General features: G+C 37.8%; 2 protein-coding genes across 2 annotated transcripts in view; one reads left to right on the top strand and one right to left on the bottom strand.

Moving 5' to 3' along the window:
- Positions 1-13,402: 13,402 nt before the first annotated feature.
- LOC110951401 (galectin-3) lies at positions 13,403-17,542 on the top strand. Its single transcript, XM_022194448.2, has 5 exons — positions 13,403-13,408; positions 13,543-14,157; positions 14,229-14,317; positions 15,257-15,428; positions 17,126-17,542. Exons 1-5 carry the CDS (start codon positions 13,403-13,405, stop codon positions 17,282-17,284), a joined length of 1,041 nt encoding a protein of 346 aa, XP_022050140.1. The 3' UTR covers positions 17,285-17,542.
- Positions 17,543-17,600: 58 nt separating this feature from the next.
- The window catches only part of LOC110951379 (mitogen-activated protein kinase-binding protein 1-like), a 38,690-nt gene continuing 33,298 nt past the window's right edge, over positions 17,601-22,992 (bottom strand). The window contains 2 exon segments of the mRNA XM_051937009.1: positions 17,601-19,254; positions 20,630-20,715. Coding sequence (XP_051792969.1) covers positions 19,012-19,254; positions 20,630-20,715 — 329 coding nt within the window. The 3' untranslated portion in view covers positions 17,601-19,011.

Genomic DNA, 22,992 nt, shown 5'->3' on the forward strand with positions numbered 1-22,992 from the left:
GGAGAGGGCGGAGAGCTGCCTGGATATGTGGAGCAGCCTGAGCACCTGTGCAGCCCGGCGGGGACAGGTTCACTGCTCCCCGACCAGCCCCACAGTCACAGCCCGGGATTTAATGTAGTTTCACTGGCACAAAACTGATACTGTTGCTTTCAGGAGTGCATGGCAGGCAGCTATAGAGATTTATCTGGTAGAATTAGCTGACAGTAGTGGTTGAAATAGTTAAGTAATTGTCAATTAATCAATAAAAGGTTCAAATAGTGAGCTTAAAATGATGATAAATGTTTGGAATAGTTATGTTAATGCATTGCTTTGATGCCTTAAAGTATTGGATAAATAGTTACAATAATATGAAATAATAGATAAAACACTCGAGAGGCAAATATAGTCAACTTAAAGTAATGGATAAATGGTTAAATAGTTGGCTTTAACCAATGGAAAAACAATTGAAATAGTTAGCTTAAACTAATAGATGAATGTTAAAACAATTATCTTGAAATAATGGAGAAATGGTTCAAATATTTAGCTTAAAGTAATGGATAAATGGTTGCAACAGTTAACATAATGGATAGTTAAAATAGTCAGTTCAAAATAATGGAGAAATGTTTAAAATATTTAGCTTGAGGTAATGGACAAAGGGTTGAATTAGTTAGCTTAAACTAATAGATAAATTATTGAAATAGTTAGCTTAAATTTATGATAAATGGTTAATTTAACTGGCTTTCCTTAATGGATAAATAGAAAGTTCACATAAACAATAAACAATTGATATAGTTAGATTAAAGTAATGATAAGTGATGGGAATAGCTAGCTTAAAGTAATGGATAAATGGTTGAATTAGTTAGTATAATGTAATGGATAAATAGTTGAAATATTTAGTATAATGTAATGGATAAATGGGTGGAATAGTTAACTTAAAGTAATGGGTGAATGGTTGAAGTAGTTAGCTTAACTAATTAGCCAAAAAGGTTGAAATAGTTAGCTTAAAGTAATGGGAAAATGATTGAAATAGTTAGGTTAAAGCAATGCTAAAGGCTAAAATTGTATATTATTGGATGGACTATATAGTTGGAAAAGTCATGCGATGGAAATGTATGGTTCTTATAGCTTAAACAATGCACGAATAATTAAAATAAAAGCAAAATAAAATATAAACAGCAAGCTTTAGATGGGTAAACGATTGAAATAGCTTTAAGAAATAATTGTTAAAATAGTTAGTTTAAACTAATGGATACATAATTGAAATATTTTGCCTAAAGCAATGACAAATGATTGAAATAGTTAGCTGAATGTAATGGGTAAATGGTTCTCAATAATTAGCTTAAAGTCATGGATATAGGGTTGGAATGGTTAGCTAAACATAATGAATAAATGGTTGGAACTGTTAGCTTAATGTAATGATAAATGACTGGAATAATTAGCTTAAAGTCATGGATATAGGGTTGGAATGGTTAGCTAAACATAATAAATAAATGGTTGGAACTGTTCGCTTAATGTAATGATAAATGACTGGAATAATTAGCTTAAAGTAATGATGCACGATGGAAATAGTTAGCTTAAAGCAATTGTTAAATGGTTGGAATGGTTAGCTTAAAGTAGATGAAAAATGTTTGGAACATGAAAGATAATTAAGTGTAATGGATAAACTAAAAGCAGATAATTGTTGAAATACCACAGAGTAATTGATTAAACAATGTAAAATTTAACCAAGCATAAAAATCCATCTATTATCAATACACCATTTAATCCTCACTAGGGACCAGTCTATCACAGAGCTACACATAGAGACAAACAAGAACTCTCACATACAGACAATTTAGAATTATCAATTAACCTCAACGTGTTTTTGGACTGTAGGAAGACCCCAGTATCCAGAGAAAACCCACACATGTACAGGGAGAACATGCAAACTTGATGCAAAATGATCCCAAACCGGGACATGAACCAAGGATCTTCTAGCTGCAGGGCAACAGTGCTAACCACCGACCACTGTGCAACCCAGCTGTAAAAATGATAGTAATAAATAAGCAGCAAGTTGATGGTAAAACAGCTAAAGGTAATATGTAGTGGTAAATAGCTGAAATAGGCAAAATGTAAATGTCACTTGCAACACAGGCTTTAGTAAACGGAGCGAAACACGGACAGATCAATTGAAAGAACAAATACTTAAACAATCCATTTCTGTTGGGTCAAAAAGTGTTGATGAAAAGGTTACTTTGGGGTGAGGTCATCCTACAGAACATCAGATTAAAGCATTTCTGTATCATAATGTCAGTAATTTGTATGCGTGTGCACATGAATGGACTGACCCGCAGGTTGGCGTTTAACCCCCTGTTTTTGCAGAGTTTTTCTGCTCTTTCATGCTGTCATTTTCAAGAGCTGATGGGGGTATTTTAAGCATAAATATGTGTTTCCAGTGAAGCCAGACCCAGGCTGTAGGCCCTGAGCACTGGGGATACTCTCAGTGTGATAAGCGTCTGCCAGCTCCCACAGTGTCACAGCCCTCATTGATCTCCCATCTCTGTTTCTGACATGTTGTTTGTAGTGCAGGACTCTTCCCCAGTCTACAGCCAGTGAATGTGGAAGGGCATGAGTCAGTTTGTGCTGCCGCGACACCAAAGGCCTTCTGTCTGAGCTGTCCTTTTTAAGTGCGGCACAAAAACCTCAGTTTTCATGCCAAGGTCTGGCTCTGACATCTGACATCAATGAAATTTCAACCTCACACTATATTTGCCGGTAGATACAGGTGGAGACTCACCTTTCCTTGCCCTACAGAATCTATCAGGTTCCTGCTCTCTCTGCACATATGCATTACATATGTCAAACCACTGTGCAAAAGCAGGCGTGCACTTTACAAACTGACATTCCTTCTCAATATCAGCGCTTTCCCTGCCCCAGTGATTCGTCCTCTTGTGATGATACTCTGTCTCCCATGCAGCCACCCATAAATCCCTTTGGGAAATGTGAGCCCAGACTCGTCGCAGTGGGAACACCCCTTCAGCTCGGGACTATTCCAGGCTAAGCAACACTTATTATGGGCTTTATGGACAGCCACATCTATCCTTCTCACGTAGCCACATGGTGGGTGGGGGAGGGGACGGGGCAGGGATGTTTTTGTACAGTAAGGGAGCTTTCAATCATATGAATTATAGATAGAGGCTGTGTTTGGGGTGGAAGGACACATTTTCCAAATATAACTAAGAGCACCTGCTTCCCAGCACTTTTTTTTTTAACCTCTCAGAGATGAAACATCGGCTTAAATATTTTGTCTTAAACACACACAACAGCTCTGAAGTGTGATAAAGCATGATAGAAGGTGAATATAAAAAGTTTACAGTTTCTTCGGAGCTTTGAGAAGCTCCATATGGCAGCAGTAACATATCTGGATTGTTGAAGTGGATTATGCAGCAGGTATGGTTTAACCTTCTGAACCCCAAAACCTGCCAATTTGTTTGAAAGACATGTTTTTTAAAAAAAAGAAAATCACCAAAATTAAGCGATTTATCAGAGTTTTAAGCTATAAAAATTGAAAACCCCGACTAAATCTATACTTAAAATTATGATATTTCAACAAAATAACTTCAGTTTATAGGTTTCATTTTGAAATTCACCAAAAAAGAGAGAAAGAAACACTGTAAAGAAAATATCGGCACAACTGAGAAACTATGAGGGACAAAAAACAAATCTGCTGAACTGCAGGCATTGTCTCAAAAGAGCCGAGGGGATGAGAAGAGTTTCAGGAGAAACTAAAACATATTTGCTCACAAAAATATATTCAGCATGGCATGGAGCAAGTTTATGGAAGATACATCTAGCATGGGGAAACATCTTTCCAGAGTTTATGTGCAGAGTGGTGTGAAAAACCAAGCATGTAGAGGTTTTAACAACGTAAGTAGTAAAATATCTGTATTTTTCTACCATTTTTCCCCTGTGTTGGCACCTAGAACAATGTTTTACATGTTAATTCCAGTTTTTATTGTTTTTAAAGTAAATATTTAAAGACATTCAACTTTTTTTCTCTTTTTTCTCTTTTTTTTTGGGGGGGGGGGGTTGTGGCATTAAATTAGTGTGAAAATCTGAGATTGTGAAAGTTGTAAAAATGTAAAATATCTACAGTGCAGCATGTGGACCCACAAATATTTGTTGTTGGAATAGCTAGTAATATCAGTGAGCAATTGGAAAATGCTAGACATTGTTGTTGTTAAATAAATAGTCAAAGAAATTCAGCTTTCATTGTTTTTCTTTGTTATTATTTATGACATTTTGACTGTCACACTGCGCAAAACACATTTAACTTTCCTCTACTTCTAGCCATGGTTGTGTTGTTTCCATAGAGGTGCAGGACTTTATTTTACAGTGAAAAATGAGCCCACAGTGAAGAAAAATGTGACAGCAAGAAAAAGCATCCAGCGGTTCAGATTGGTTCCGACTGTATGGATGTTTTAACCATTAAAATCTATTCTAAAGCTAAACACAATGACCTTAACACCTTTTACCTTCTATGTCACTTTTTAAAATATTTCAGATTTTATCACTATCATTGACGATAGCGCTTCATCTGATCAATATGCAGCTTTTAGGCCTTTCATTATTACTAGAGAGAGTAACCAATCCTATGCCCTTTAAGGGTTTACCTGTCACATAACTCCAAACCCTGTTGACAGAATTTGACATCCCCATCTAGTGGTGGATTGTGGGAGCACACAGGTTATCACAGTGCATGCCACTGTAAGTTGCATTAAAGGCTGCTGAAACACAAGCTGAAGCATCTCCGACTGAATGATGTAATCCTTTTGTGATCTCATACACGGTGGTCCAGATACGACGAGGATTTCAGCGCACACATAAGCAGGTGTCCAACAAAAACCTACTACTACTATCTCCATGGCAACAGTAGCAGCATCACTGTGTTTGAAAGAGTCTCCCTAACTCTTTTAGTCACTCTTTGATTGCATCTGTCTTATTCTTTGAAGGCACAAATCATCATCTTCAGCTGGTGATAGGAGCCATCACACAGCGACAGGTTATTAAAAATACTCTCATGTGCAACCGCTGCTTCGACTTCACTCAAAACGTTACTCAGCGTGGGGATTGCCTTTTAAAACTGCCTCTATGTGATCCTATCAGGCAGTTATTGTGCTTTTTAATAGTGAAGCAGTGGTGAAGAGAAGGTAAAAGGAGGCGAGGCGGTCGCAGCTTACAAGTGTTGGAACGAGGCCCAGAGCTTATCAGAGGCTAATGCCACCGTCGTCGCTTTGGAAAACCCTGCTCCTGCCAGAATGCTCTCTTCTGCCTAACAGCAGTATGCCTCACGCTTCCCTCCTTTTTCCAGCCACTCTCTCATTGGCTGCAAGTACAAAAGGAGATCTCCTGCAAGTGACATCACTACTCCCTCTCCCGTCCAACAGCATATGTCATGGCCACATGGTGAACAGCCACTCAAATGAGCCGCAATAATCTGCTGTCACCGTTTGCTGCACATGCATTAGATTCCTCTATTTTATCATAGTATTCCTGAGGCACTGGATATATTGAAGATTTGAGGAAACTACTGCTGCCAGTTGAGGCTCCTGACAGGCCAAACAGGAGACTAACATGAGCCAAATGCTCGGGATTGTTTCTTGGCAAGAAGTCTCTTCTGACAATATGCAGCCAGTGCAAAACAATTCCCTCCCATTCTCACAGGAGCCTTCATTATGTGGCTGTCAGAAGCCTGGACAATGTGACAGTGTGAGCTGAATTTGTCTAAAATGATTGTGTCAGTGCAGCAAGTTGATTAAAAGGAGTCAGTGGAAAATAGCAAGGACGAGAAGAGATGCCCTGATTTGTGATCTGAGATGGAGAGAAAGAAACATTTCCTTCAACCAAAAGGCCTGAGTTTAAGCCTCATGCTAATAAAGAGGCCTTGAGATGCTGTTTCATTGCTACTATCAGGGTTGTTGTGGTGGATCTAGTGTCTTGCAAGTACAAATACAAAATTCTCCATTGAAATGTGAGTACATGCTGAGAAAATGTTAGCATTTGACCTACAAAATGTTTTATTAAATGTGAGGTCTGACTTTAAAGCTGTAGATCTGTGGCCACTTGATGGCAGCAAAACAAGCTGTAAACCTGCCTCAGAAAGCTGATGTGAAAAATAGATTTCGATTGGCACACCCAGCGAAAAAGGTGCTCCAATCTGGAGTTGGGTTCTGGCTACCTGATGAATGCAGGTCCAATATTCAGTCTTGTTTCTGTTTAGGTCTCTACATACTCATGGTAGAGATACCACAGACTCTTTAGAGCCTTTTCACTCCCCACAAATCACAGGTGCTACTTTCCAAATCACATACTTTTCTTGTTACTTTAAATACATACTGAAGCTGTCCTACTGCAGTTGTGACTTCCTACTTTGTCATAATAATGCCCCTTAAACTCTGACTTTTGCAGCCTACTGTGTGAAATGAGTGGTCATATAAGAAAGGCTTCTTTTTTTAATTTCACTCGAGACACCATGATGTAACTGTGCAGAGGACTGTGGGTCAGACTGGCCAGAAAAGCATGCTGGCTTACACAAGGCCAGATCTTACTGCAGGCAGTAGGACATTCAGGTATTTTTTTCATAAGTTGACATACTATGTGTTAGGACATACCTAATCTTTTTCTGGCATACTATGCTGTATTTTAATATGGATATTGGAATGCACACAGTACATCAAAACAGATAAATTGTGAGCTGTACAACCAAAACAATGCACCAAAGACACATCCCAGTAGCTAGTGGCTATGCTTGTCATGGACAGCGGTGCCCCTCTCCCCCCTTCATTGCCTTCGGGCTGGCTCATCGCACTGGCTGGTGATCAGCGCAGAGGGGAACACCTGCGAGGATCAGCCGCTATCAATATTTTTTATTTTAAGATTGGCCACCTGATCTCTCATTTTAACCATGAAAACTAACGAAAAAAATTATATACAGTCTATGCATCGTACTCCGTTTGGCTCCACGCTTGCTGATGACCACTTTCGGTCTCAGAAAATGAAAAAAATGACCTTTTTTCCGTTTCTGCCTCTTACCGATTTTATTTCTTGTTACTGTAAATATAAAATGAAAACCAAAGCATTTTTAAAATTTCATTAGCAAGTTATGTTATAATGTGGATAACAAACTTGCAGACAACAGTGCAATAATATTCTTTATTCATGAGGATTAGATATCTGTGAACACTAATTTGCTTGATATTTGATATTGCAAAAAAAAGGAGATTGTGATGTTGTAAAGAAAAGTGTTGGAGATTAGCCCTTTAACTGATGTTCTCATATTTGTGAAATTCAAGTTGTGATGGAACTGTTTCCTTGCAGAGGAAGCAGAGATGATAGTGTTATTAGAAAGTGCAACACATTTTATAATTTTTTTTAATTTAATATTTGTCTTTTATTTCATTTTTAAGGTTTGCATATCCTTGAACACTTATTTGAACAGAATATAGATTCTGATACTGTTGTAAAGAATAATGTTGGAGATGTGCATTCATGTTGGAATAAATCCTCATTGTGAAGCAACCCTTACTTGCACTGAATTGGAAATATTTTAGAAAAACACACTGAATTACAAGACAAGGCCAGAATTACATGATTTTTAATAGTAATAGGTGGTGATCTAAAGTGGGCCAGTCTGAGGGATGAAAGTCCAGGGCTGAAAATGAGTCTCATTCCGGCTCTGCTGTTACATAATTCTTAATTTTGTGCAGGATGCTCATGGTTTATTTTACATTTGTTGAGGCACATTAGTTCTATTTGCTGTGTACATATTGACTTACCTTTTCCATATTCTTCATTTTGATTCTTAAATTGTACTAATTCTGTTGGTTTTACCAGGCTTCTGCTGCTGGAGTCATCCAACTGCCTTCTGGCAAAAACTGGAGCCATCCAAGAACCAGGCTTATATAACAAAGTTGCCAATTGGGCTGTACCAAGTGAAGCCACTGTAAGAGGGGGATAAAGATTGTTTGATTTTAACATTATGTAATTTATTTGACTTAATTTTGATATTTGTGTATTCTTTTTCCATTTGTCTATTGTTGTTATTTTCAGCAAGAAATCACAATACAGTTTTGTGTTCTTTGTAGTTCGCGTAGGTGTTCGTGTTTTAAGTATCCCTTGTTGTGTTCCTATGGTTTGATCAGCCCGTATATTTACCTCCCCTTTAGTTCAGAGTTTAACAGGTCTGCAACTCGGTTTTGATTGACCAGCTGAAGTTGGTTTTCTGACTCATTGATAAATAAACCTCTTTTATGGGCCCAAAACTTTATTGTTTGCTGTTGTAATTTAGTTTTGTCATTTTTGGGGGTAAAATAAACCCCCTTTTTCACATTCAAATGAGACTGCTGTTGGTTTCTCATGCTAACGTTTTGCTGTAATACACAACAGGTCAATGATCCGTGGCCAAATGGCATGCTGACTATGAGATAATGCTTGAAACAATTAAAAATCATCAGAACTACAGTGATCTGATGCCATGTGGTTGTGGTATTACCATATGGACGCAGACACACAGTAGTAGGTTTGATTCCCAACCAACCATTTGCTGCATGTCTCTTTCCCAGTTCTCATCAAATGAAGGCAAAAAGCCCAAAAATAAATCTTTTGTTTGGGGGAAAAAAATCAATTAAAAAATGAAAAAGCAACACCAATTCGTCTTGTAACGGCTTATAGAAGATGATGAGGATTGAATCAGGCCAGATGCTCATTTCAACAGAATCTCGTGCTGAAACACTCACAATGCTGGAGGCTCCAAATTCCCAAACTGTCCACTGTGGCCGGTTTGTTCTGTCCTAATGTGAGCTGCTGAGAGTCACAGCTGGACTCCGGAGGTCGGGCCAAAGGCTACTTTAGACTCTCGTGAAGATTTAATGAGCATGAATGTATGAGTGTGAATGTGTCTTTGGACTGTACATGAAGGTAAAGCACAGTATGACACCGGTACAGTTAGTGCATTTGTGGTTGTTTCTTCTGGCAGAAACATATGACAAGTGTCAATATAAACAAAACGCAACAGAGGAGAGAGACAGCAGGGGAGATTATCTGCAATTTTTCACTTTAAGAAAACATAGCAGTGGAATCATTAAGATTTCTTGGTCATTTTTTTCCTTTTAACAAGGCTTTAAAACCTGCAGTGGCGCTACAAAATGCTTTCTCCTTTACATCTCTGGTTGTTAAACGACTAATTCTAATTACATATAAAAAGATGAAACACCACCCAACCATACTAACCGGATGAGAGGGCTAATGCAGTTTTTGCAACTAGATAAAGATAGATGCACAGTAATAGGACCTACAGATACAATTTAAAAAGCCTCGCAGCCTTAAATCAAATATATCAAGAACTGAGCAGGAAAAAGGGGCTGCTTCCTTTTCTTTCTTTCTTTCTTTCTTTCTTTCTTTCTTTCTTTCTTTCTTTCTTTCTTTCTTTCTTTCTTTCAAGCAGACTACATAGTTCTAACCCTATTATTAAAACCTGTTTTGGTCAGTTTTGTGAGGCCACTTATTGTCTTTATTATTGGAGAAATTTTAGTTGTTTTAAATATAAAAACAGTGACTTGTGTCTTTGGAATCAGGTTGCTGTCATGGTTTGTGATGCAAAAACCTGCAATCAGCTTCAGAAACCAGTGGTTCTAAGGGAAAGTAGAGAAAAAGCTCCATGTGGCTACTAAAATGGACTGCACCTGCATCAACGGATTTCTGGCTGCACTCATTTTCATGAAAGTCAGCTTTTGCCTGAGTTTTTTTTAAGCCTTTGTGATAGTGTTTTGCTGAAACTTTGTTGCCTGCTCATGTATTTAAAGGTGAAATACCCTCAGTGAGTATTTACCTAAATAAAAAGGTCAAACTGTCCACAGAACTTAGTGTGAACTGTGTGATTTTTTACTTGGGGTTTTAAATTCGAGACCTGGCAGGATAAATGCGCGATGCTGAATTCTTGGAGGATTATCATTCTGAGCAGTTCTGCAATTTCTGACATTTTTCAGCTCAGATAGCAGATAATCTAATAACACAGCGAGGACAACCGCTGCAGTTGTGTGAATCCACATATGTAAGTGTTATTTGTTATGATGCTGTTGCCGTGGAGATTTATCAGATGGTTATGTGGAGATTTATTTGGCCTCTTGTTTATCACAAAAACCAGAATCAATAGGTTAGTTCATCTGCTGTAGTCACTTAGTAATAATCCAGAGAAACGTAATAAATCAGAACTGTGTGAATTAACCTGGAGGTGAACCGAGCAGCGACGTCTGACTTTTTCAACTGTGAAGCATTTCAGAAAACAGCACTGAGTCCGGACTTATTTGTCCATGTGCAGTAATTGTGTTACTCTGTGTGGCCTGCACTGATGTGTTATGAGTGTTGCAGAGTCCCATGACTCCTCGACAGCCAAGTGAACCAACGTCAGCACAAAGTGGAGTCATTGTGTTGTCACTGGGCCCAGTTTAGGTAGAAAATAAAGAGACTCTCATCTGGTGGGTTTTTCAGCTGATGTACATTTTACCGTGTAGTATCTGTAGAAAATTTAAAATAAGTTTGAAAATTTCAGCTTTGTTGTGTTATTTTAAAGTTTTGCTCACTGTCTTTTAATGTTTCTGCATTTTATTAATTTTAACACCATCATAACTTCCACTGAGCAAGATGTGAGACCTAAAAGTTTAGCCAGCTATGGACAGTAAAAGTGACAGAACTGAAATGCTCTTTGCTATATTTCAGAATATCAGCTCACATATGTTTTGACACACATTGAGCGTCATTATCCTGACAGTGACATGACGTGAGGAGGAGCCAAACTGTGACAGAATCTGAGGCTATAAAAGACAGTTTCTTGCTGATCTATTGACCTGAAGCAGCACCAGCCTTCTCTGTGTGCACCTGAGGACTAAAGACAAGGAAAGGTAACGTCTTCTCTTACTTATATCTATTGCAGCATATACAAAATATTACATATTTTCATGTATCATATTCAAATGTACACAAAGTACTGTATGAATTCTTGGATAATCTCCTGCTGTAAAGTGTTGCAATGAAGTGCAAGACAAATAATGTCGGAAAATTTGATCTAAACTAAAGAATAAAGCTCATTTTGATGAATATAGCTTTTTAGTTACATAGCTGTTAATTAGCGGTAATTGTGATGATATACAAATATGTAACAGTGGCAGAAACAGACAATTTTTTAGTTGAAACTAGGCTGAGATTAATATTCACAACAAATTTTTTTGGTCATTCATCCTTTATATGTGCAAACAAGGCTGCAATGTAGCAGTGCATGAGAACTTATAGACAATAAAATTAAAGACTTTTTATGTAATTGTAATTGAGTAAAAATCTGGAACAGTTGCTTGGATTATGCTTTTTGATTTATTTATATTTATACAGTAAATATACAATTTAAATGACATGAGATACAGCACACACACGGCAAAAATATTCTTTTTCTGCTCAGAGCACCTTCCATATTTGAGACATCCCAATGTGTTCATTCAGTCTGTACTTTCTTACTTTTAGCTGTAACAAGCCTTACATTGTTCAAAGTTTTCAGAGCTCTTCAGAGTAGTTTCATTCCAACAGTCGAAATTAATATGACCTGGGAAAACATATAAAAACTGATTATTTACATGTAAAAACAAAAACGTTTTAAAACTATTTTTATACTTTTAATGACAATAACAGGAAATCTCTGAATAGTTGGTCAGAACTTCTTGGCTGTATGTGGTTAAAAATTGCATCCGTATAGTCTAATAGGGTTCACTAGTTATGTGGGACGGTCAGACTTTAGTCTTTGGAGGTCGTGACCACAACTTGGCTCTTCCCCTGATAAATCAGTCGAAATCAAGGCAAATGGAAATTCCTAACTACATTCAATAGGATTACACTGTACATAGTGACAGCATTTTGGTCGAAATTTTGCCTTAATATCCTTTTATTGGACTCATTTCACTTTGTGAGTAAAGCATCTTTACTGTCTTCTTCATGACATTAAGAAGCAGCTTAAATAATTCTGCAACTGGACCTGCACTGACATAACTGACTGTATATTAGTGCTACAGGTTAGATACCAGAGCGTCATTGTAGCTGCACATTCCTCTTTAAATAACAGATTCAGTGTTCCATTCTGTTTCTTCATGACTCAGGGTGTTTTCTGTGGTCACCAGACTCTTCCTGCATTCTTCTTGTAGTGATCAGTTTATACACAGTCAGACATTCTTCTGGTGTTAACTTCTAGCTGTAGAGTCCTCTGGTGGACATCAAGAGAACTAGTTCTTCTCTCTGAGGCTTGTTTAAGCTCACTGCTGTGCAGGTTCAGTATGTAGAGGGGGAGAAATACTGGGATCCTCCGTAAAAGTACCAAAACTACAGTCAAAATATACTTAAAGTAGCAGAAGTATTTATTATACAGAATGGCATATTTCTGAATATTGTATATTACTGGATTAAATTATGATGCGTTCATGTGTTTGTCACTTTAATGTTAAAGCTAGTAAAGGTCATTTATTTATTTTATATCTACTGGGTAGCTTGTTAATTTTCCGTCAGGGATCAGTAAGATTCTATGTTAACCTACAATATAATATCACGATTTATTTATTGATTATATTTTGTATCATTAAACTTACATTGCAAAGTAATTAAAATGATCAAGTAAATGCAGTGGAATAAAAAGTACAAAATGTGCCGCTGAACAGTTTAGTAGACGTATAAAGTAACTGAAAATGGAGAATAAGTAAAAAAACGTTTTACGAAAAACCCTTCACTGTATAAACACTGTATTTGTTTTGTCTAATTAACAATTCAAACCTTAAAATGATTAAAAATTACAACTGTAATTAATACAAAAAGTAGCAAATCTTCATATTTGCAAAGCTACAATCCTGAAACACTTTTTTTATATGAAAATAAACGATGAGCAGAATAATTCCTTTTAGTTAGTTAGCTAATTGACTGATTAATTACTTCAATCATGCTTGTATACATCATATTTTAGGAGCCCTTTATGTGTTTTGTGTGTAAAACTCTCAAAATATAAAGTAAATAAAGCCATTAGAAAAATTTAGTGACATAAAAAGTGGAATATTTCCATCAAAAATGCAGTGGAATGAAAGCAGAAAGTAGTAGAAAATGCAAAATACTCAAAGAAAGTACAGGTAACTCAACTCAAGTACACTTAAATACATATATTTAGCTTTTCCACAACTGTATGTTATAAGAAATAGGTGAGTACATTTCTATACAGTTTCTAGGAGCTTTTTTAGTTTCAGTTTAATTTATATCTCTTAAATTGGAATTTCTTTGTAGATTTTCTTTGATGTTCTTCTGTTGTTTGATTTGTTTGTGATTTCTTAAACAGGCAATGAAATAAAGTGCTCTTGTTTTTGCAGGCAGCATGGATGTAAGTACCTCATCACAACATTCTCAGATCTCCACTCTGGTAAGAATGAAAAACAACTTTTCTCCTCTATTTTCCATCTAAATATAAACGCTTGATCTTTGCTTGTGTCGAACGGCCATGTTTGCGGCTGCAAGTTGGTGTCGTCCATCCTGTCCACGCTCTCTCTTCCTCGGATCTCCGTCCACGCTCCTGATCCTCCTCCTCTCTCTCCATCCTCCCCTTCTCCTCCTCTGGCTCAGCACTCTGATGCTCTGTGTGGCAGCTGCCCGTCTGGTTCTGCCCCACAGTCTAGCAGCCTGTGGCCCAGTCTGCCCCCGTCTGGTTCTGGTTTCCCTGCGTGGCCCGGTCAGCCCACCCAGCCTGCCCCCTGCTGGACCGGTCAGCCCAACACACCCTGCTGGCCGGCCACACAGCCGGTGTCGGTTCCGGCTCCCACTCAGGTCATAGCTCCGGCTCCCACTGTGGTTCCGGCTCCGATCCAAGTTCCAGCTCCAGCTCCGGTGAATCCCTGTCAGCCATGCTGGCCAAACACCCAGTACCAGCCTGCCCAGCCACCAGCTTCCATCCAAGCTCCAGTTCCGACTCCAGCTCCAGTTCCAGCAGGTCCACCTGCCACCAGCATCCATCCAGGTGTAGCTGGTTGGCCCGCCCACCCCGGCTGGCCTTATAACCCGGGACAGTCCGGGTGGCCTGGACAGAACCCATCCCTCATGCCTCAACACTGGCTGCCACCCACATCTGGGCCTCTGGTGAGTGAAGGAACCTCTTTTGATGCTGCTGTTTGGATGTCAGATTGTTTTACTGTCTCTTTGCTGTTCAGAGTGTTCCATACAACCTGAACCTGGCCAGAGGCGTCTATGACAAGATGATGATGACCATCTTGGGCCATGTGAAACCCAATGCCAAAATGTAAGCTTGTTTATATGTGGGTCAATATATAATTGTGGGACTTTTGTCACACAGTTGACAGGTATCATAGTTGACATTTTTCCTGTTTTCAGGCCTAAAATCAACATGGCCGCCTATAACCAAACACCACATGGCATTTTTACACAAAGATTCTTCTAAATATTGCATATACAAATGAGTAAAATTGAAATTGAAAGTTACTTATGAAGATATCATAGTAAACTTGTTGACATGCCATAAATCTACACTTGACTCATACACTATATTAAATAACTAAGAAAGAGGAGAAAGAACACACCTTGGAGTCTTTTCTTCAGGAGGAAATGACATCATGTGGAGCAGGTCATGTGACCTAGAATTAACACACTTCCTTGAGAGTGTTTTTGTAATGGGTAACTGATTTGAAAGTGATTTCTCAGACACAGATAGAAGTAGCTATTTTCCATATAAAATTTGATATACTGGCAAAAAAGAAATATCTGTCATAATTATCTCAACTTAATAAAAAGAACAATCAAAAAACTGTTACTGAATAAGCTAATTTTATTATTGTTTAGCTAATTAGAAGGTGGTTGTTATTAAATTGGGAAGGTTACTTAGTTGACATTTTAGTGATATCCAGTCTTTTTTTTTTTATTAATAAGCGATTGTTTCCATAATAAACAATTCTGGAATTTGTAAAAACATGATCATAATGAACATAAAAACATTGTTTTTTTTACTTTTAATAAAAATGTATGCAAGATATATCCCATGGACTTCAAAAGTCCCTCAATTATATATTGACCCAAGAACCAGGAGTGACTTCATGAGCTGTTCTGTTGCTTAGATTCTCAGTTTTTTACATCTATGTGACATAAATTTTGTTCAGCCGGATTTCAAGTAACTCTAGTTTCTGATTGAAGGACAGTAAAGGGTGTAAATGTTGGTCTCCTGCAGGTTTACTGTGAACTTCCTGAGAGGCAACGACATCGCGTTCCACATCAACCCTCGCTTCAGTGAAGGAGGTAAACAGGTGGTGGTCCGTAACCACAAACTGGGTGAACGCTGGGGCACCGAGGAGAGGGACCTGAAGGGGCCTTTCCCTTTTGCTCTCGGGAGCCCTTTTGAGGTGAGCGGCAGAAACAGGAATCAGACAGACAGCGGTAAACTGAAGAACTAAAGATGTTTTGTGTAGCATGCAGGGGCGTAGGTTTTTCTTGAAGATAGAAGGGCACATTAATCAGCATTATGAGGGTCCAGCAGCTCAGGAAACTTTGCTGCATTCTGTTCCTGCTGTTGTTACTTTGCTGCATCATTTTGTTGGGGAAATTATGTAAAGAAAAACACAAATTTATTTATTTTTCTTTCAAAATGTGTTTCTATTTACCATAAAATCTTTATTTCAAAACATACTTTCATTGGAGGGGGCAATGCTAATGCTAATATTGACGGTGACGTATCTTCTCTTAGATATAGAAGAGCTTCAAGGAACCTGTTTTGTGGGGGTTAAAAATGTTATTATTGTTATATTTAGGCGAACATTATTATATTTAGGGAGCTTGGTTTTAGTTGTCAGGGTCTTTTGTACACAATTCTGTCAACAAAAAGGTGGACAAGATCCAAATGTGTTCAAAAACACAAAACCGATCACTAAAATTTGCATTAACATCTCCAATATTGTCCAAAAAGCTCTCTAATTTAACGCCAAAACAGGCTTTGAAAATGAAAGGAACAAAATAGCATGTAAATACAGGTGTAAAGTGTATGTTAGACCTTCACCCAACTCTGCAAAGACATCCATTATTAGAGGTTCCTCCAGTAAGCTACTCACTGAACTGAGCTTTTAAAGGTTCTTCCAGGGTTCTTTAAATATCCCCAGAGTTCCTTAAAGCTCTCCTAATTCTAAGAGAGCATCAGATCTACTGTGTGCAGCTTGCTAACATCAATAAATCATGACCACATCCATGCAGACTGCACTACAGCAGAGTGAGATGCTGTTTCACAGCACAAAGCAGCAGCTGTGGGTTAAACCAAATACAACAATGCATATGGGAAATTTACAGTGTGGCTACTAATAAAACTAATGACTAATAAAGTGAAACTAACTACAACTAATAACATCACTGTCAAAGAAGTGTACATTGATGTTCCAAAGCTGCATTTGACTGACTGTAGGTCACTTTCTCATGGTTAATGTCAGGCTAACGCTGGGAAAAGATGGAAAGGGTTGGAAAGTCGCTTGTGCAGGAGAGTCCTAGATAAGGGAGCTGCTATACTGCAGGGAGGCTCCTGGAGGTCAGTAGGGGTCTCATGTCGCTCAATAACATCAATAACTACTATGTTTAATGGGTATCGCAAAGAGGTGGCTAATCTGACGAGCTAATTCTGTCTTTGTGGCTTTGTTTACTGACACCAATAACAACTACAGACTCTCCCAGGAGGCATTTAACAGATCTGACACTGCAACTAATGATTATTTTTGATACAGATTATTTTCCCATTTAAACAATGAGTTGTTTGGCCTCTAGAATGTCAGAAAATTATATGAAATGGTAATACGGTGAGAATGACAAATGTCAAACCAAAAGATATTCAGCTTATTTTCAGAGAGGTGAAAATAAATCTATTAAATCTATTAAAAAAGCGGGAATCAAAATTTGATCATTACTATAATATTTATAATTTTTTGGACTGTCGGGTAAAGACTTGGTTCCAGTGTTTAACCAGAGCTGTGGCTGACGTCGGCTCTGCATGTCTGACAGCTAATCACAGCCTTGGTGGAAGTGCGACGCTGCTAGCGGTTTGTTGTGGTTTCTTGTGTTGCAGATGAAGGTCCTGTGCACCCCCGAGGCGTTCAGGGTGGCCGTGAACAACATCCCGCTGTTTGAGTTCCGTCACCGCATCAGAGAGCTCAACCAGATCGACAGAATCAACATCCTGCACGACGTGGTCCTCACCTACATCAACGTGGAGACTCTTCCTTAAGAAACACACTGAGTGAATGCATGAATAAAAGTGTGTAGCAGAAATACACACAGAAATACACACCTCATTTACATGGAACTAAAACTGTCCATTGCATTGACCATAATGGAGCTCAAACTAACCCTTTAATATACATAAGCTGCTGTTTTTCAGTGTGAACATGCGACTGCTTTTGTATTTATTGTGTACAATATTTTCTATATTATTAAATCACGACTAACTGAGAAAATTACCAACGTTGTCAGAAACAACAGTGAGGTCTGGGGTTCTATTAACTGCAGTGATTCTTTAATAAAATGATCTGTAAGAAATGTGGTTTAATGTTTGAAGTGTTTATTTTAAACTCTTTGATGCACAACATGGGTCAAAAGCGACTCATATTCAGTGGAAAATGGGAATCACTTGAGCCATGTGGAGCATCAACGGGTTAAGAGAACAATTTGAAACTGTATGACAGCAATATATAAGAAAAGTCTTTGTCAGAGAAATAGAAAATAGCAGCAGAACATTAAAATCAGCACAAACACACATATAGAAGGAACAAACTAATAAGAATAACATTGTCTGACACACTGTATAGAGAAGATTAATAACTGCACCAAAGTTACAGCTACTTTAACAACAGGGAAGATACTATCGACACAAAAATGTGAATCAGATGATCAGCAGAGGTAGACAAAACATCTTTCCAGCTCAAATGACACATATCGTTAACGTCATACCTGAATGTAACCATTTCCACACTATAATTTTAATTTATTTTATTTTACAGAGGGTTTTTTCTGTTAATATTAAGTACAAATACTGATGCAGTGCAGTATATCTGCATAATACAGGAAAACACAAGGAAAATAACCTCTTTTTAAATAAATTTGCTTTAAAAGTATTTTTAACATATTACTAGGACTTATTTTTAAATAAAATTATCCAATTTTTTGAACAGTTTAGAATTTTGTTGTGCTCCATGAAACAACAGAGCAATGAGGTTATTTTCTGTTTATTATGATAACATGTATTGGAATGTTAATTAAAACATGAATGATATCTTAGTATAGCTTGAAAAACCTGTTAAAATAAAACCATTTTCTGACCCATTCCGGTTTATCTGGTGGGACAGTAAAATGTTTCTGTATATTTAGGCCACAGATTTCAGGAATACAGATCAAGTTTTTAAATTTTGGACACTTTGTAAGCGATTGTTCTCCATTAATCTGCAAGAATCTCCAAGCAGAATATCAAAGCTGAGCACACAATATATTATTATACCAATCTGGTGCTCAACAAGTCTGAACACATTTATATTGTCAAGGGCATAAAAACTAAATATCTGATTCAAAAATAGCATTTTTAGGGCCACATTTCTCTCTCAGAACACTGTTCTGTCTTTACAATCTTAAACCAAAATGGAACCAACAACATGAATATGGTCTTTATGCAGCTGCATCTTTTCACTACCTCTGCTCTTCATGTGAATTCATCAACTCGTGACATTTTGCGATTCATTCCACTAATGAAATCTGATGTTAAAGTGGAGCACAGACAAAGAATAGCTATGGCAACTTGAAAATAAGGCCACTTCTTTTCTCTTTTCAGTGCATAATAATCCTCAAACACAATGGTTTCTGCTTTCAGTCTGGAAACGAGGCTACAAAGGAACTCTGTGTGTAAATCTCAGTGCTACTCAGCTCCTCCTAAGACATCGTTTGCTGCTCCGTGAGTCCATCAGATCAGGTCTTGGTATCCAGTTTCCTCTCCACAGATCTGAGCAGCAGCTCGGCGTACTGCTCCAGCAGAGCCAGCGTTTTATCTGCGTCACCTTTCACCTCCTGGTTCTGTTCTGTGGGACCGTCACACTGTGAGGATGAGCGAGGAACTGAGTCCAGCTCAGACTTTACGCTGAACAAAGCCTCAGATAAGATGTTCTTCATCTCCTGCTGATCTTCACTGAGCTGCTGGCTGCTCTGGAGAACCTGTTGGTAATAAAGACAAACCAACTAAACATCTGACACACACAAAGAGACCCACTGGGAAACAATATTCTGTTGATTTACCCATATTTTATAGTGCAGGATTACCAGACTAAGAAACTAATTTATCCCTGCTACCACTGTCTTATTAAACAGCACTAGGTGATTTTATATTATTGTATTTATTGTAATCCATTTTATTTCATCATATTTTGTTTGTCTCTGACTGATGATAATTCTAATGATTTTATTGTATTTATTGAATTTAATTTCATCTGGGGCTGGACCCAAATATCAGAGTATCCGTTGTGGTGACGTCCGAATATTAATTTTGAGATCCGAATACTCGGAATACCCCCCCCCCCACACACACACACACACACACTCCTGTGTGTATCATGTGACTAAAACAGACAGAAAAGAAAACATGGAATGCCTAAAAGCTGTGTTTGGCAGTACAACGCCATAGCTGTTGATGTAAGAACTGGAGTGATTTTTGTTATTATTAAAAAAAACATGGAAAATGTCTAGATTTCAGCTCTGAAATTAACCTTTTAGTCCCTGAGCCCTGTTTTTGAGGCACCTGCTCGAAAATGAAAAAATAAATAAAAAGGCTATATCTCTGGAACCTCTTAGTTCCAGGGCTCGACTGCAAAATCACACTTAAAAACATTTGATTCCATTTTTATTGTCTGACTTTTATTTATATGTAAAGGGTACAGGATGTAAAGTAGAAATTTAAACATCCAATCAGAGCGTTCGACACGAGAAGAGTCGATTGATAGTCTTCTAGTTTTTTAAGAAAAGATAATGAAAGAGCAGATTTGATAGTCCCTAGAGCCCGGCGGGGGCTCTAGGGACTATCAGGTTAAACTCTTATGAGCTATTTTTGTTGTTATCATTATATTTCTCCAAACAAATGTAGCTTTAGTTGTACCAGACATTAAAATGAAGAAGAAATTGTGGTTTAATAATTTTTTGCATGACTGCATAATTGCAAGCGGTCTTGAATTATTTCATATTTTTACATTGCGCATCTTTGCGTGTTCATATTTGTTTTGGTGAAACAAATTTGTAATGATGTTTAAGCTATATCACACTTGACGCACTGAGAAATGGGACTTCAGTTGTGGGTCTTAGATAGTTGTTTGTTGGATATAAAATTATGCAATAAAGAAGTAAACATGACATAACACTAACATTTGGCATATAGAAACACTCAAAAAGTAGACATTTCTGTGTGGAAAAATATAAAAAATATCAATTTCCTTTAGGTCTCTTTGTTTTCCCCTCTTCTTTTCTTCTAGTTGTATCAATTAATTAATATATGCTATTAAAACAGATCCTCATGTCCCTGTTGTAACGTAAATTCACTGACCATCGTATAAAGATTGACGGTTTTCCTCAGGCTGCTGTGAAGCTCGCTAATGGCCTCTCTGCAAGTTTCCAAGGTGACTGAGTGATCTGAGGAGAGAAGAGACGGAGGGAAAAGAGTTTCAAGTATAGCTCAGCATGTGGCGAATCAGAACAAACACACAATGTTATTGAGCGAAGTAGGCGCACAACGTTGAGCAAAAGGTTGAAGAGCTTTTAAGGGGGAAAAAAGACATCAGAAAAGAAACTAGAGACAAACACACACACACACACACACACACACACACACACACACACACACACACACACACACACACACACACACACACACACACACACACACACACACACACACAAGGAGGCTGCAGCACAAAAAGCCTGAACAGAGCGAGCTGTGAAACTGAGAAAAATGATTTCACAGTTTACATCCTGCAGCAAAACACAGTCGTAGGTACAAATGGGGACGAGATATCACTTAATGGCTTCTGTGTGTTCAAATTGAAATGAAATCAAAAACTATTTGTTGCCTTTCAGAGGCTGTTATCATCCGAGAAACAGCAGGGAGAAGAGTGTGACGAAAAGGATGCAGCTATCGTCAGTGTCACTCCGGCATTTTAAATCTCTTAGATAGATCTATTTACTAGATGTGGGGAAAACATTCTGCAGCACTGCTTTCATTAAGTAAAGTGCAGATTTCTACCAGGGAGCATTTAATGTGTGCTGATTCATATGTCAGCGTCTTCTTAGACAATAAAAACATCTTGTGTGCAAACAGAACATGGATTAATGGAAGAGTCATTCGTTTTAGGAGGCGTTAATGTGAAATATGCAAATTCGATTACAATCATTCATTTAGTTTATCTTAAAAATTAAAAGGATGACAGCCACAATCAATAAGAGCAACAATTAAACACTGTAATTGCCGTCTTTTTTGTATTAATGAGGTTAACTTCAAGATTTCTTTAAGAATATAATCAAATATAGTGCCGATAAAATGGACATTTTTGACAAGATTTTAGAAAAAATACTCTTTCATGTCAAAGTAAATACAGATTTCTACAAAGGAATGTCAAATAATTAAAAATAAATGACAGAAAGCAAGTGACTGCAGAAGTATTCACACCGTTTAAGAAGATGCATGTTGGGCTTGTGTTGATCTCAATCAGCCTGAATGTCTGGATGCTGCAACTTAATCCATTTTTCTTTGTAAAACTGCTCAAGATCAGTCAGGTTGCAGAGGGATCAAGATAAGCTGTCTTCTAGGATTTCCCTAAACTTTGTTGCATTTTCTTTTTGAGTTCGAAAACAAGAGGGCTCCAGTGATGCAGCAGCCTGTTGCGGCAGCTTTGCAGTCCTGTGTTTTTTAGTTTGGTGTGTTTTTTTCTTGACGCCAAATGTATTTTGTTTTTGTGTTTGTTTGTTTGTTTGTTTGTTTGGCAATTTAAGGGTTTTTCTATTTTACTTTTTTTGGATTATCTTGGAGAAGTAAAAAGAGAAAATGGAGCGGGAAAACACGTTGCTCAGTGGAGTTCTAAGTGAGGAGCAACAGAGCCAGCCGGGCATTGTTTACTACAACAAAAGCCTCTGATCTCACTGAGCTCTCCAAAACTGCCGGGATGAAACATGATATTCTGGAGAAATTTCTACGGAAGACACGTAGAAGGAGATGAGCTGGAGGAAAAAGGAACAGGAGGAAGGAAGAGAGAGTTTGGAGAGAGGCTCTTCCATCTGTTATCATGGGAAATGTTTGCTCTATGGGTGATAAGATGGAGGAGCTTGAGACACTCATCAGAAACCAGAGACTCTACCGGAAACGCAGCCTCATGGTTTACATGGAAACATTGTATTGGTATACTATTGGGTTTGCACATTGTGTTATTCTTTTTTTGCGAATATAGACATATAGCCATGTGAACTAAATTTTGAACTATGCATTAAACCCTTCATGATGGGATCAACGCAGAACACCTGGAGCATCCACAGAGCACCTGTCTGGAATCACTAAACAGCTGATCAATACAACATGACCTCCAGAAAATACATCTTTGTGTTTACAGTCTTATCACAGTATCGTCCACGGTGCTCAATAACTGCAGAATCTCACCACATCTGAACTCAACCACGACGCAGAACCTAATCAGATTGTGTAAATAAGTGATGTTCTTGAAGTTTCGTGTTCTCTGTCCTCAATTTCCACATATAAGCATGAGTTTTTAAAGTGACAATAAGATAAAGAGTATATTTTTATGTCAAGAAAATGTTCTTGTCATAAAATATTAAATTTGCATGTCATAATAACATGGAAGTGTCTTGTTGTTTGGTTACAGTGTGAAACTGATCTGTTTTTCCATTTAAAGAGTGGCTGTA

Source organism: Acanthochromis polyacanthus, chromosome 16 (assembly GCF_021347895.1).
Source record: "Acanthochromis polyacanthus isolate Apoly-LR-REF ecotype Palm Island chromosome 16, KAUST_Apoly_ChrSc, whole genome shotgun sequence".
Taxonomy (NCBI): Eukaryota; Metazoa; Chordata; class Actinopteri; family Pomacentridae; genus Acanthochromis; species Acanthochromis polyacanthus.

Bases quoted from the DNA above. Each gene is read 5' to 3' on its own strand.
- LOC110951401 (XM_022194448.2), top strand. The intron at 14,158-14,228 runs GTGAGTGAAGGA...TTTGCTGTTCAG, and splicing joins CACCCACATCTGGGCCTCTG to AGTGTTCCATACAACCTGAA. The intron at 15,429-17,125 runs GTGAGCGGCAGA...CTTGTGTTGCAG, and splicing joins CTCTCGGGAGCCCTTTTGAG to ATGAAGGTCCTGTGCACCCC.